The sequence below is a fragment of the Callospermophilus lateralis genome, chromosome 4 (assembly GCF_048772815.1).
Source record: "Callospermophilus lateralis isolate mCalLat2 chromosome 4, mCalLat2.hap1, whole genome shotgun sequence".
NCBI lineage: Eukaryota > Metazoa > Chordata > Mammalia > Rodentia > Sciuridae > Callospermophilus > Callospermophilus lateralis.
The window spans coordinates 60,276,312-60,293,273 of NC_135308.1; the positions used below are offsets into that span (position 1 = coordinate 60,276,312).

The 16,962-nt window shown below is 34.0% G+C and overlaps 1 protein-coding gene across 1 annotated transcript in view; it reads left to right on the forward strand.

Moving 5' to 3' along the window:
* Nucleotides 1-16,962, forward strand: part of Gtf2e2 (general transcription factor IIE subunit 2) — an 82,556-nt gene that overhangs the window by 21,113 nt on the left and 44,481 nt on the right. The window contains exon 3 of the mRNA XM_076853904.2: nucleotides 982-1,073. Within this exon, the coding sequence (XP_076710019.1) occupies nucleotides 982-1,073 (92 nt within the window). The remainder of the gene's footprint in view (nucleotides 1-981; nucleotides 1,074-16,962) is intronic.

Genomic DNA, 16,962 nt, shown 5'->3' on the forward strand with positions numbered 1-16,962 from the left:
AAGGGAAAATTGCATATGAAGTTTCATTTTAGTCTCTAAAAAGCATATCAGTAAACACTTTTCACTAAGTAACCTCAAATGAGTATTTTGTTGCCATTTAGAAGCTTCTCTTGTGAATCTCTGACAAAGGTTACATTTGACTTGTGGTTGTTCTGATGCAATTTTTTATTAAATTATTACCAAGCTGATGCCAGGGATTGGTTCCTTCTCTTGTATTTAACCTCTCTTTTTGTGGACCAGCCATATGGAAACTTTATAATGTCTGATGTGATGCCTTGTAATAGAAGGTGTTCTTTTGAAATGTTTTTCTAGTATTAATGATTAATATATCCATATTTATGTATTCTATATACATTATATATTTTAATATATAGTATAAAAATATATATTTTACCATTCCTGTGACTATTGAAATGCATTTGTGATGCAATGATGGCATTAGGGTTTCTGCCTATAAGTATGCAGCAAAATGATAGGTGGTCTAAAGTAAATTCTCTCTTTGAGGAACCTTTATGAGAGGTGAGGGGCAGGGAATCTACTCATTTTATCTGTTAGAAACACCATGTGGATTAGATTGAGATTTGAAATATCTAATTATTGGTGGGGGTTGATCAAATTTGAGGTAAGAGTGAGGTAAAGATACTTACAAAAGAACTGTATTTTGAGCCTAGTGGTGGAACACTTGGCTAGCTTGCGTGAGGCCCTGGGTTCAATCCCTAACACCACTACCTCACCCCAACTACCATCCCCCATGCAGTGTTTTAATTCTTTTAAGTTATTTATACTTTGTTTCTATACTTAGTGAGAAAATTGATAGTTTAATATATATGCAAAGAAATTTTTTCATCATATTTTTATAGCATAGATTTATTAGAAGAAAAAATAAATATTTTACCATATTGAAAATCATCTTGGCTGCTTAAAAGTTATAATAACATATAATATGAAAATATTATGATTGTTTTTGAATTTTATTTCCAGATCATAGCAATGGATCATTTAACTTGAAAGCTCTCTCAGGAAGCTCTGGATATAAGTTTGGTGTTCTTGCCAAGATTGTGAATTACATGAAAGTAAGTACTTTGCTCGGATAACAAAAATTCTATTTCAACTTTTTGGCTAAAGAAGAGGATGAGAGATTGGGATTTTCAGAAGTTAAATTTGTATGCATGTTATAACTTTTTAAATTCTACACTTTCAGTATGTGTAATTTATTTTTGTGTGCCTCAGTAAGACTGTAAAAAATATTTAATGTTTCTAGCCTTTTACACTATGTTAAATTGGCAGTGCAGCAATTCATATAAATATATTTAATTTACATATATCAAGTACATAATTTAAGCCCACCATTTCACATAAAAGGAGTATGCCCAGGCAGTAGATATACCACCACCACCACTACTACTACTACTACTACTAGTACTTTTTTTAAAAAAAATATTTGTTTTAAATTTGTTTTTAAATATTTGTAAGTGGACACAGTAACCTTTTTTATTTTATTTTAATGTGGTGCCGAGAATCGAACCCAGTGCCTCATGCATGCTAGGCTAGCACTCTGCTGCTTAGCCACAACCCCAGCGCACATCACTTCTTTTTTTTGTTTGTTTGCTTATTTATTTGCAGGTACCTACACAAAGCAGAAGACAACTGTTGTGTTGTATATCTTATATATTCGTGGTGCTAGGACTAAAACCCAGGGCTTTATGCATGCCAGGCAGACCATCTACCATTGAGCCCCAGGCCCAGCCCCCACACATCACTTCTTTTTTTTTAAATATTTTTTTAGTTGTAGTTGGACACAATACCTTTATTTTTAAAATTTTTATATGGTGCTGAGGATTGAACCCAGAGTCTCGCACGTGCTAGGTGAGCGCTGTACTGCTGAGCCACAACCCCAGCGCCCCCCCCTTTCTTAATTAGTCAATAATTGCTGGCAAAGCCAGTGGGAAGATGTGAATGTATTTTCAAGATGATGTGTCATTGACACGAGAAGTAAAAACTACGTAGTTCAGACATGGCGGTGATAGACTCTTGGGGGAGCAAATTAGAGAATTACTGAGGGTCTTAGGAAAATATTGACTCTTAAAGAATTAGAATTTAATGTTTTGAAGATTTAGTAGTTTTTTTGTTTTTTGTTTTTATTTATTTATTTTTTTAGTGTTTGGTGAACACAACATCTTTATTTTATTTTTATGTGGTGCTGAGGATTGAACCCAGCGCCCCATGCATGCCAGGCGAGTGTGCTACTGCTTGAGCCACATCCCCAGCCCAGATTTAGTAGTTTTTGAACTCTAACTTTGAAGATAGGTTTTGACTTAAGACTTTGAATCTTAATTTCATTTATTAAAGTGAAATTTCACTTGAGTTAAGATTGGTGATTTCCAACTTGTTTCCTTGTGCTGAACTCTTATTCCCATTCAATTACTAGTTGCATCTCTTGAAAAAAGAGAAAGTGCTGTATTGTTATTAATATCATCCATCTATTGCATAAAATATAAATTATTTTTTAACCCTAGTAAGACATCTTTTATAATTTTAGAAACATGGTGTCTGGCTACATCTGAATTCTGAGGTTTGTATTTGACAGAAAGCAGAAATATGTTAATTTATAATTTCTCAGAACTAATTGGGAATATTTAGAAAAAAAAATGCATTTCCTTGAGGTGGTCAGTCTTTAGAGAGAGATTGTTAAATTGTCATGTTTTTGCTACCCTGTTAACAGTCTTCATTTATCTGGCTGCCTTACTTATAACTTTTGAGAACAATTATCCTCAAGTTTTTCCTTCTATTTCCTAAAACAGTTTTGAAAAGTTGTTTACGCCTTTCTACATACATAGATTAATAACTATAGTAATTTAGCAGAAGTCTAAATAGTGATATTATTTAACAAAAGTCTTAAATAGCAACCAGAAATATGGAATTTCTGCCGGTGGCGGTGGTGCATGCCTGTAATCCCAGTGGCTCTGGAGTCTGAGGCAGGAGCATCTCAAGTTCAAAGCCAGCTTCAGCAACTTAGTGAGACCCTATCAAATTCAAAAAAGGGCTGGGGATACCAGCTCAGGGATTGAGAGCCCCTGGATTCAATCCCTGGTACCAAAAAAAAAAAAAAAAAAAAAAAAAAAAAAAGATGGAAAAACACATACACACACACCTCATTGAAATATTACAACATGCATTTGACCAAACCAAGGGGCATTTGACCACTGAGCCACATCTCCAGCCCTGTTTTGTGTTTTACATAGAGACAGGGTCTCACTGAGTTGCTTAGGGCCTCACTAAATTGCTGAGGCTAGCTAGCTTTGAATTCACAATCCTCCTGCCTTATTTTTCCAAGCTACTGGGATTATAGGTGTTTGCCATGGCACCTGGCTCAGTGAGATATATTACACTTTTAAATTTATCTAATTTAATATGTCATTATTAATTTAAAAATATAAAAATAATGTTCCTTAAAGGTTCAAAATTTTAATTATTTTTTTCTTTGAACTTGTATGTCACTCTGTTCTTGAGTTTTATCCTAATGTTGTTTATTATTGTGGTTAAAATCATTTATTGATAATCTCTCAAACTTCTTTGCCACAATGATGTGTAAATAAATTGAACTTTGGCTGGGGATGTGGCTCAAGCGGTAGCGTGCTTGCCTGGCATGCGTGCGGCCCGGGTTCGATCCTCAGCACCACATAACAAACAAAGATGTTGTGTCCACCAAAAACTAGAAAATAAATATTAAAAAAAAAATTCTCTCTCTCTAAAAAAAATAAAAAATAAAAAATAAATTGAACTTTAAAATGTTTTCTTGTTATCATAAGTTTCTTAGTATTAAAAATATCTTTGTGTACACAGCTGTTTATAATAGCATATTAAAATTTTTATTAAATTTCACTTTGTATATAGCAAATCCATTCTTTAATGAAATGAATGAATGTATTTTTCTCTTTCTCCAACAGTTCTTGTATCTGGAGTTTTATATTATTTATAGAATTAAATAGAATTTGGCCCAGATCTGTTCCTGTTTTTAGATTTTGTACGGTTAAGTGCTGAGAAATAAATGTTTATATAAATAAATTAATTCTAATGGAAGTTTTATGATAGATAATGTTTCAAGTTATATGCCAAAAATCACTTAGTGATTTATCATGAAACGTCCATCAGTGGACGGACAGTTCTGTTAAGTTCTTCAGTTTCAAGATAGGCAAACAGTGGAAGCCATCATTACCAGGTCTCTAATAATTCTTAGCATATAGGAAGTATATCAGAAAGGTAGGGTCTGGGGGTATAGTTCAGTGGTAAAGCTCTTTCCTAGTATGTTCAAGGTTCTGGGTTCGATTCCCATTATTGCAGCAATACAGAAACCAAGATCAGGCTTTATTAAGATTATCATATGTGGCTTTCATCTTTTCCCTTGTAGTAGATACTTTGTTTAACTTGATATTCCAAGAAGTAATTGAGAAAATGAAAACATTAATTTCAGTATATCTTTGTCAGTGCAAATTTTGGATAAACTTTTATTATGTGTTTAAATAGATTTTGTCTGAATGAAAGTTTAGCTTATTAGTTTTATGAACAGTATCTCTTGGTTAACAAAGCTAATTTCCATTGTCAAACCAACCATCCATATCTACCTTGCTTTGTATGAAAAAGTGTCTTATATATTTAAGTTCATTTAAACAGTTAATACATATTTTGGGTGGTACAAAATTATTGAGAAATAAATTATGGAATGCATACTAAAAGATATTATTAAAGTAATTTATGGATATTTATGAATCAAGGAACACAATGAAAGGTGTTATTCCTTTTTAGTGTGTTTGCATCTTCTGGTCTCTCTCTCCCTCTTTTTTTTTTGGTATGAGGGATTGAACCCAGGGTCACTTAACCACTGCCCTTTTTTATGTTTTATTTAGAGACAGGCTGTCTTTGAGTTGCTTAGGTACTTGCTAAATTGCTGAAGCTGGCTTTGAACTTAAAATCCTCCTGCCTCAGACTCCCCAGCCACTGGGATCACAGGTGTGTGCCACTGTGCCTGGCTAACATCTTCTGGTCTCTGATGCCCAGCTCTTATATATAAATTAAAGGAAATGATTCAGAAATAACTCCATATATTTTTATTTGGGATAATTAATGAAAGAGAAATATAACTATACTAAAAACAGACTTACAGCTAGTGTATAATTTGCATTTTGTTAATAAGAGGAAGATATTAAACTATTTAAAAGATGTAATGAGAATTGACTAATTAGAATAAAAATTTTATAGATGGGCATGATATGATGGAGCAAACTGTAATCCCAACAACTTGGGAGGCTGAGGCAGAAGAATCTCTAGTTGTCTCAGCTAGCCTGGACAACTTAGTGAGATCCTGTGTCAAAATAAAAAAAATGAAAAGTGGGCCTGGGGATGTGGCTCAAGCGGTGGCGCGCTCGCCTGGCATGCTTGCGGCCCGGGTTCAATCCTCAGCACCACATACAAAACAAAGATGTTGTGTCCGCCGATAACTAAAAAAAAAAAGTGAATATTGAAAAATTCTCTCTCTCTCTCTCTCTGTCTCTGTCTCTCTCTCTCTCTCTCTCTCTCTCTCCCCCTCTCTCTCCCCCTCCCTCTCCCCCTCCCCCTCCCCCCCTCTCCCTCTCTCACTCTCTCTTTAAAAAAAAAAGTACTAGGGATATGTCTTAGTGGTATAACAATCCTGAGTTCAATCCCTAGTACAACAATGACAAAAAAGGACAGTATATGGTCTAACAGCTTAGAATGTATATAGTTTAATCTGTGGGTTTTATGTAGCATAATTTTGAATAATTTGGTAGTCCTAGAAAATATCTGTTAAATTTATTTATTTATTTATTCTAATTTGTTATATATATTTGTTAAATTTAAAGGAATCACTCTCAATTGATATTGCTTTAGCTCTTTAAATATGCTTTTTTAAAGCAAATATGTACTTAAGAATTATGTTTTTAGAATTGTTCATAATAACATTTAAATTCTTGAAAAACGTCTATTTTATCATTGCTTTCTTACTAGTCCTCTCTTTGCTTTGCTTTTATCAGGCTGCTCTAAGGGCATTGTGTTCTTGGAAAATACCAAGTGAATTTGGTGTGGGGATGGAAGAGAAGAAACTAAGGGAAACTATCAATTGTCTACAAATTATTTAGAATGTCCCAGCTGAGGCCAAAGTATGCTAATTTTAACTCTTAGAAAAAAATATGAGGCTGGAAAAGACAAGAATCCCTAGATAGGGCTGGGGTTGTAGCTCATTTGGTAAAGCATTTGCCTTGCGTGTGTGAGGCACTATTCTCAGCACCACACACACACAAAAAAAAAACAAAACAAAAACAAAAACAAAAAAAACCCCACAAATAAACAGAGGTATTGTGTCTGTCTACAACTAAAAAAAAAAAAAAAAAATGAAGCCCTAGATAGGGGTACTTTATGTCATCTTAATTATCATTAAGTTTCTTTTGACCTGTTCTTTCATTTGGGTCACTAGAATTTGACATACCTTTATCATAAATTCTGAGTACAGGTTAGCTGTACCTTTTTTTATTTTTGGTGAAGAGTGGAGAGCCTGTTTTGAAAGGGAAAAGGTACAGATTGTAGTTAATTTGTAAACAGATTCTTGCAAAATCTTCAACTACCCTTTACCGTTTTTGAAGATCTGATGAAACCAAGAACTTAGGAAAGAAATAACAATAAAAATGCTCCTCCTCATAGTTTGTATATTTAACTTATGGAAGAACCATTTAGTTGCTTAATGAGCATTATATGGAAGACATATAAGGGGAGTCATCAGGGAACTGAGACAGACATAGTGAGATTTACAGCAAGAAGTGACAACTTTGGAGAAAGTGATAAACAGGAAAAGAAAGAAAAATAAAGGAAAAGAAAGAAAAGTAAAGGCAGATACAAGAAGTTCAGAATCATAATCATAATACTTGAGAACATTTGGCACAGGGACAAATTACCCAACACATCTCCAGAGCTCTACAGCCTAGTAACTTAGATTATAATAGTAATTGACATCAAGAAGATTAAATTATGTTCATTGGCACCTGTTTAGGAACATAGAAGAAGTTTGTGGTCCATTTTAGAAGGATTTTTATAGAAATAGTTTATGTAAAATGAATTTTATTGCTTAAAGGAGTAAGTCCTAAAAGCACTTATCTTAAAAATTCCCTTAAGATGGATACCTCTTGAGATACTTTAGTTCTCAGATGATAAATCGGAGTCTACTCTGTTTTGATAGAATGATATTTCTTTTTTTTTTTTTTTTTTTTTTAAAGAAAGAGTGAGAGAGAGGAGAGAGAGGGAGAGAGAATTTTAATATTTATTTTTTAGTATTTGGCGGACACAACACCTTTGTCTGTATGTGGTGCTGAGGATCGAACCCGGGCCGCACGCATGCCAGGCGAGCGCGCTACCGCTTGAGCCACATCCCCAGCCCTAGAATGATATTTCTCTTCATTTCACCATTATCCCTTTATGTGGTTGTATCTCAGTTATTGAAAAGACCATGTTAAAAACTTTGATTAATTGGATTTAGTCTATCAGTGTTTTTCAGAATGTCATTCTCCACCTGGCAATATGAGCATCAGTTGGGAAGTTGTTAGATATGCACATTTTTAGGATCTTTCCTATACCCACTGAATGTGAAACTGTAAGAGTGGGAGTGCAGGTTAGCAGTAGTCTCTAACAAGCCCTTTGAGTGAATGATGCAAGCTAAAGCTTGAGGACCACTAGCCTAGCCTCTAATTTTATTCCAGCAGTTAATTTAGAATTTTGAAAGTGTAGAAATTAATTGACTGGCTCATAGGCACAAGTTTTGGTGAATAGTAGGGCTGCTTCAAGAACCTGGATTTATTTACAGTTTTAAATAAATATTTAAATTATATGTCAATATCTTCCTTAGGTATAAAAACCCTCAAGGTAGGAACAAATTGAATCTGATCATAAATACATTGTGATGAAATAGACCTTACTCTAGAAAAGTAGAGGTGGCTAATACTTGAAAATCAGTCAGTGTAAGTTGGAAAGTTATATCCCTGTGTGTATTATATGTCAAAATACATTCTGCTGTCATTTGTAACTTAAAAGAAGAGATAAAAAAGAACAGATTGAAAAACGGGCTGGGGTTGTAGCTGAGTGCTAGAATACTTGCCTCGTGTGCGTGAGGTACTGGCTTCCATCCTCAGCACCACCTTAAAAAAAAAAAAAGAATAAAGATATTGTGTTCATCTACAACTAAAAAAAAAAATTAGAAAAGATTTAAAAAAACAAACTTGTAGCTAATACAAATAATAATAGAGGTAAAATTCCTTAATCCAATAGAGCAGGATTTCTCAATCTTATTACTGTGGAGGAGCCATTGAAATAATTTTCAGTTTCAGAGAACCCTTGCAAAAAAATGTTATACTTCACACTCATACATATTAATCAGTAAATTACGGATACAAGTTCATAATAATCTTTTTTGAGTATAAAATGTTATTTTCCTTTGTATTTTGCTCAGTTTATTAAGCTATGTGTATATATACATGCATATAAAATTATTTTTCGATGACTCCTCCTCCCTAGAAAGGATAACAGTTTTACTAGTCTGTAGTATAGGTAAAATTTTTTTCCCCTCTACTTGATATTTTTTTCTACCTTATCAATTAGTTCAACTTTTTTTCAGATGAGCAGAAGATTAAAAGGGTTTTTTAAATTCACACATTAGTTTGTGTCAAAAAATTGGGAAAATATTGTTTAATTTTGTTTTTTGGTTCTTCAGATGGTTGTTAGTAATGTTTGAGACTTGTTCATATCTTCCTTATTTTCAAGCCAAAGCAACATTACAAGGTTTTGTCACGTGCTTTCCCCTAAAGATTCAGTTTTTCTTTGAAATTGAAAAATAGTCTTGTTACTTGAAGTCAAAGCATTTTTTGCCAAACTTGTTTAATTACTTCATATAATATATATGTATATATATACATATGTGTGTGTATATATATATGTATATGTATATACATACATATACATATATGTATATGTATATACATACATATACATATACATATATGTGTGTGTGTGTGTTTTAGAGTAACACAATACCTTTATTTTACTTATTTTTATGTGGTACTAAGGATTGACCCCAGTGCCTTACATGTACTAGGCAAGCGCTTTACCACAACCCCAGCCCATTTTTAAAAAAATCTGCCAAGAGTGCTAGCTTCTGCAGTCATTCTTCACTCAACAAAGATGGCCTACTATTTTCTTGAATGTAATTTTGTATTTCACCTTTCAGCCTAAATTCCCTATCAAGAAGTCCTCTGCTAAGCCACTGGATTTCTATATGTGGTGGGAAATTGCTCATGTGTGCTGGTCTTTTGTTTAATAAAGCAGATCATTTTTGTAGCATCATTCAGGACATTTTCCATTTTGTTTCCAAGGGTTTTTTTAAAAAAAAACAAACAAAAAACATTATTTTATTTATTTATTTTTATGTGGTGCCTCACACATGCTAAGCAAATGGTCTACCACTGAGCTACAGCCCCAGCCCTCCAAGGGTTTTTAATGTTGTACCTCTATGAAGAAAGCAATGTCTTGCTGGGGTTGTGGCTCAGTGGTAGAGTGCTTGCTTAGCATGTGTGAGGCACTGGGTTCGATTCTCAGCACTACATATAAATAAGTTGCCCATTGACAATTTAAAAATTATTAAAAAAGAAAAAGAAAACAATGTCTTGTGACAACATCAGGATGTTCTTATTTTCCCCTCATGAGAGGAGTGAATCTTTGCCTTGAGGAAACTACTAAAGTGCCATCTCAGTGTAAATGCCAACACTGTTTCACCAAGACAGACTTTTTGTTTCCTGAAATGAAGACACCACATTTAATATGACTTTGCTTGTTGGTATTAGTTCTTTGCCACGTGAAAAGTTGTTCTTGGAATTCACTATCGCTTAAATATTTTTTTAAATTACTACCTGACACATATTGGTGAAATCTGTTGATTTGTCAACTTAAATAGACAAGCTGTTATTTCTCAGTTTATTAAGCAAATCTCTTCAGCATATGCCAGGCCATCAGTATGTTGACTTACACTGTTTGAGAGTAGAACCTTTTCCATTTCTCATATTGTGCTGGGTATTTTATTCACTGTCATTTCATGTCCCAACATCTGTGTGATTCCTATCCCTTTCACCCTTTTTCTGGGCAATTAGTTCTGATACTAATAACATTCTTTCTAATCCTTTTCACTGGATATGACTTTTTTTTGAGATGCTGGGGATCACATCCAGGGCCTCATTCATTGCAAGGCATGTCCTTTACCACTGAGTTATATCTGCAGCCCTTAAAAGCAAAACAAAACAACACAAAAGTTTTACTTTGTTGAATTGAGATTCTGGCACTTACCTTGACTTGTCCAGTGAGTGTGATTTATGTGTCTTTTCAGTTTATCTGGAACTGTTTTATGTTGTTTGCACAGATGGTGCATGGTGGAATAAGACAACGTTGGATTACAGCACATGTAAAACTCATCAGTTGTTTTATTGTAGTAGGTTATTGTTTTGTATCTCTAATCACATTGATGGGTAAAATGTGCCAGAATATTATAGTTCTTTTTTTTTTAAATATTTCTTTCTTTCTTTTTTTTTTTTTTAGTTGGACACAATACTTTATTTTATTTATATTTATGTGGTGCTGAGGATCAAACCCAGGGCCTCGCAAGTGTTAAGACAAGTGCTCTACCGCTGAGCCACAACTCCACCCCCAATTATAGTTCTTTATTACTAACTTTACTAGAATTTTTTATGAGCCTAGGTTTGGAATCTTCCCTTTACAAATCTCATCTTTAGAAATCATCATACTAGGCTGTCAGACATGTTTATAAAATGCAAATGCTAATAAATAATAAGATAAGTGAAAAATAAAAACTAGGAAAGCTGCAAAACATATGAAAACTTCACAATTTATTTTACTTTTATTACTAAATATTCATGTTTTACAACAACTTCTATTCTGAATTGTACCCAGCGTCCTACTCAGTGCAGTAGATATGAAAAAAGAAGTAACATAAAAATTGGAAAGAAGTAAAACTGATTAAGAATCTGCAGCAGTAAGTTTTCTAAAATTTTTAGGGAAAAATTAGAAAATGAAATAAAATGTAAAACGTAGTACATCCGTAGTCATTCAGTAACTAGGAAGACATTTAACAAAGATATGTGATACCTCTTCATTGTAAATTAAGTATGTCTTTAGCTCCCCATGTATGCTCCCATAAGTGCTCTTTTGTTTTTCATTTTAATTCCTGGTCTAAAAGCAAAGAAATAAGAACATAAGTGTGAGTTTCTCTTGTGCTGTTATTGTTCTCATTCATTTTGTTTTAATAGCTTTTCCCTTGACAGTATAATAGCTGTGTTTTTGGCTCTTCTGCTTACATAGCTTGGTAAAAATGGTTAGGCTTTTATATATTGATTATTCTGTCTTTGAGGTTGTTTTGATTTAAAAAATCCCATTTATTTTAAATTTAACAACAACAGTAATGTGGGGACAATGCTTTTTTAGTTTTTATGTTTTTGCTGCTGCTTTTTTTCTTGGGACTCTGGGATTTTGAAATGTATTCATTCTTATTGTTTGTCTTTCCAGGATAAGTTGGCCTTTTGATAATTTATATTTGATGGTGATATTTGATAATGGGGAAAAAACTTTTAATCTGAAGAAACAAAGGAAGATATATCAGATTTAGTAATATCGATCATAGAGAATATAGAAAAATTACTTTGAAAGATTTTGACTGTCCTTCATTCTTCTCTTTTAGGGTGTGTACTTCCAGTTTCCTGCACTGATCCCAACCATTTTTTGATTGGCTACCTCTATTAAAAAATTTTATTTTTTAACTTAGTATGATGTCAAAATGAACTGCACTATTATGTATAACTATAATACACTAATAAAAACATTATTTTTTTTAGTTTATTCTTTATGCATGTGCGAATGTATCACTATGATGATACATTACATATGTTACAAACTTGCACACACATAGAAATTTAAAAGGCTAAGGTAAAAGGAAGAATAAAGACTTTTCTTAAATTATTTAACAGCATAGAAAGCAACTTTGTTGAACTAAGGCAGAAAAATCTTCACTTAACCTTTTTTTATGAAACGAGGAGTTCATTTTAAGTTTAGTTTGTTTAGATCCTTTGTTTTAATTACTGTTATAAATAAAAAGAACTTTATAAAGATTTATAGATTTAGGGCTGGGCTGGAGTTGTAGCTCAGTGGCAGATCGTATGCCTTGTAAGGCACTGGGTTTGATCCTCAGCACCTCATAAAAATAAATAAAATAAAGGCACGCTATCCATCTATAATTATAAAAAATAATTAAAAAAAAAGATTTATAGATCTAAAAGGGAAGAGAGTAGTTTCTTATTGCTTCTATAACAAATTGCCAGAAATTTAATGACTTAAATTTGTGGCAGTTTGTTATAAAATTGTCTTTCTGTTTTGGGAATCAGAGTCGAAAAGCATGCTTGCCCGGCTAACATTAGGGTATAGATGTGCTAATGTATCATTATGATGATACATTACATATGCTACAAGCTTGCACACTCGTAGAAATTTAAAAGGCTAAGGTAAAAGGAAGAATTAAAGGCTATTCTTAAATTATTTAGCAGTATAGAAAGCAACTTTGTTGAACTAAAGCAGAGTTACAAGTATTATTATGTCTGAAAAATCTTCATTTAATCTTTTGGAGGCTGAGGGAAGCATTTGTCTCCTTTCATTTATTATTTAGAATGCATATGCATTTCCCAGTTCTTGGCCCTTTCCTCTTTTTTAGTTTGGAGAAAGTGTATTTTATTTTCTTTCTTACTTGAAAGGCCACTTATTTTTTTCTTTATTAAATTATTTATTTATTCTAATTTGTTATACATGATGACAGAATGCAATTCATTTCATATTACACATATAGAGCACAATTTTTCAAGTCACTGGTTGTACACAAAGTATTTTCACACCATTCGTGTCTTCATACATGTAAGGGTAATGATGTCTAATTCATTCCATCTTCATTCGTACCCCCTTTCTCCTCCCTTCCTCTCTATCCCCTTTGTGCTATCTAAAGTTCCTCCATTCCTCCCATGCTCCCCCACCATCACCATTATGAGTCAGCATCCTCATGTCAAAGAAAACACTCAGCCTTTAGTTTTTTGGGATTAGCTTACTCAGCATGATACTCTTCACCTCCACCTGCAAATGCCATGATTTTATTCTCTTTTAATGTTGAATAATGTTCTATTATGTATATATATCAGTTTCCCTATGCATTCATCTATTGAAGGACATCTGGGTTTGATCCACAATTTAGCAATTGTGAATTGTGCTGCTATAAACATTGATATAGTTGTAGTATGCTGTATTTAAGTCCTTTGGGTTTAAACTGAGGAATGGGATAGCTGGGTCAAATGGTGGTTCCATTCCCAGTTTTCCAAGGATTTTCCATACTGCTTTCCATATTGGCTGCACCAGTTTGCAGTCCCACCAACAATGTATGAGTGTGCCTTTTCGCCCACATCCTAGAACAATTATTGTTGTTTGTATTCTTTTTTTTTTTTTAAATATTTATTTATTAGCTTTTTGGCAGACACAACATCTTTGTTTGTATGTGGTGCTGAGGATCGAACCCGGGCCGCACGCATGCCAGGCGAGTGCGCTACCGCTTGAACCACATCCCCAGCCCTGTTTGTATTCTTAATAGCTGCCATTCTGACTGAAGTGAGATGAAATCTTAGAGTAGTTTTGATTTGCATTTCTCTAATTGCTAGAGATGTTGAACATTTTTTTCATATGTTTGTTGATTGATTGTATATTCTCTTCTGAGAAGTGTCTGTTCAATTCCTTGGCCCATGTATTGATTGGGTTATTTTTTTTTTTTTTTGATGTTAGCCAAAGCATTTCTTAGCAAGAAGAGTGAAGCTGATGGCATTATTGTTCTAGACCTTAAACTATACTACAGAGCAATAGTAACAAAAACAGCATGATATTGGCACCAAAATAGACCTGTAGACCAATGGTACAGAATAGAGGACGCAGAGGCTAACCCACATCACTACAGTTATCTTATATTAGACAAAGGCGCCAAAAATGTACATTGGAGAAAAGATAGCCTCTTCAACAAATGGTGCTGGGAAAACTCAAAATCCACATGTAATAAAATGAAATTAAACCTCTGTCTCTCACCATGCACAAAATTCAACTCAAAAATGGATCAAGGACCTGGGAATTAAACCAGAGACGTTGTGCCTATTGGAAAAATAAGTAGGCCCAAATTTTCATCATGTTGGATTAGGCCCCAACTTCCTTAATAAGACTCCTATAGCATAAGAATTAAAACCAATAGGGTTGGGATTGTGGCTCAGCAGTAGAGCGCTTGCCTAGCATGTGTGAGGGCCTGGGTTCGATCCTCAGCATCACATAAAAATAAGTAAAAATAAAGGTATTAGGTATAACTACAACTAAAAATATTTTTTTTTCTTTAAAGAATTAAAACCAAGAATCAATAAATAGGATGGATTCAAACCAAAAAGCTGCTTCTCAGCAAAAGAAACAATCAGTGAGGTGAATAGAGAGCCTACAAAATAGGAGCAAACTGTACCACAAGCACATCAGACAGAGCACTAATCTTTAGGATTCATAAAGCGTCTTAGTTTTCTTGTAATAGCTCTTTTATGCACTCTGATTTTCCTGCCTTCCTCTTTCCTTCATAAGGACACTTTTGATTACATTCAACACCCCCGCCCATTCACAACAATGTCTCCATATGAAGATCCTTAATTTAGTCACTAGCAAAATAAATCCCTTTTGCCACACAGGGGATTTAGATGTGAAAGACCCACCGATTCCCTGTCCAAGAAAGACGCACGAGGCACTGGCTGCAAACGCAAGAAGTTTATTCAGACACAGACGCCTGTGGGTGCTCAGCAAAACCTCAGCCGGAGCTTTGGTGAACTGGCACACCGGGCTTTGGGGTACAGGTCTTTTATAGGATAATGGGGCAGGTTTCGCGCGCGCGGGAAGTGACAGGTTTCTTATTGGTTATTTTGAACCCAACATATAGATTACCTAAAGGGCAAAGTTGTTTTTCACTTTATGTTCCTGGATAAACCTCATGACAGTTACATATTAACACTCTGGTTTTTCTGTTCCTGCTTATCATTATCAGTTCCTGTTTGTTCAGGCATGCCTTGGGATCTGCTTTTCTGTTCTTCCTCAACCATCCTGTCCCCTCACAATAGACTACCCTTAACTGATTAACAGAGAGACCTCTCTTTATGTGGGTTAGCAACACGCCCTGATGGTTTCACAATGGGGCCTGGGGTTTCTAGGCTGGGGTCTTTCAGATGTAGTCTTAAGGGAAAGGAGGAATTATTGTTTAGTAACAAGCACTATTACCAAGTTAGGACCATATGTGTATATATATATATATTTTTGTGTGTGTGTGTGTGTGTGTGTGGGGGGGGGGGTACTGGGGATTGAACCCAGGGCCCTGTGCATGGACTCTAATTTTTTAAATCCCATCTTACCTACTAGTCAGTTTGGTTAGGTGGATTTTCATCTTTATATTTCAATTCGTATAAAAGGAGTTATATAATTTATTTTTTTGACAGACTGAGAACTCAAGGTGAGGATTATTTGGAAAACTTAAAAAAAAATAAAGGTTAGAAAATGATTTCTAAAATTTTAAATATATGTAGATATAAGAATTTTTCTTTTTAAACTCTTTAAACTTAGAAATCATATAATGATGGGATCATTTCCAAAAACATTCTTTTACAAAGAGCTCTGTTCACTGCATTAATTTCTTTCAAAAATCAGTTCCTTTGTTACTTTCACATTTTGTTAAAATGGTAGTGTTTCTTTGAAGGAACAGATTGTTGCTTATAATTATTTTAAAACTAATTGCAAATTATAGAAAGTTTCTGTACTCACGAATATCTAGCAGATTTGAAACTTTTGCCTTTTTGCAAAAGGAAATTTTTAATTTAGCTCTAAGTAGTCATTCCTTAAAGCTTTATGAAAGTGATGTACAGTGTCTCCATTTTAAAGGTCTTTCTTTTTAAAATAAAATTTACCACAATTCATCTGGTAGCAGATAAACCACAGTATGTTGTAGAATATTGAAAATGAAGGGATGAGTGAGCCTTGTCTGCTAGTCCCTGTTTCGTGTAGGATTCCCAGTCTTCCATCAGGATTTCTCCATGCAGGTCACCCTCTGAAATGTAAATCACCTGACATGAGCCAAGTGAGATATGGTTGTCAGCCTGTAACATTAGTAAAGCATAATTTAAAAAAAATATATTTATTTTTTAGTTGTAGTTGGACACATTACCTTTATTTTATTTATTTATTTTTATGTGATGCTGAGGATTGAACCCAGGGCCTCACATGTGCTAGGTGAGCGTTCTGCTGAGCTACAACCTTAGCCCATAAAGCATAAATGAAAAAAAAATTATTCTAATTTGTTGTATATGACAGCAAAATGCAATTCAATTCATATTACACAAATAGAGCACAATTTTTCATATCTCGGGTTGAACACAAAGTAGAGACACACCATTTATGATTTTATACATGTACTTAGAGTAATGATGTCCCTCTTATTCTGTCTTTCTTACCCCCATGCCCCGTCCCTCCCCTTTGCCCTATCTAAAGTTCATCTATTCCTTCTATTCCACCCACATTGCCATTATGAATCAGCATATATCAGAGAAAACATTTGGCATTTGGTTTTTTGGGATTGGCTTACTTCACTTAGCATTATATCCTCCAACTCCATCCATTTACTTGCAAATGCCCAGATTTTATTCTTTTTTAATGCTGAGTAATATTCCATTGTGTATATATACCACATTTTCTTTACCCATTCATCTATTGAAGGGTATCTAGATTGGACCCACAATTTAGCTATTGTGAATTGTGCTGCTA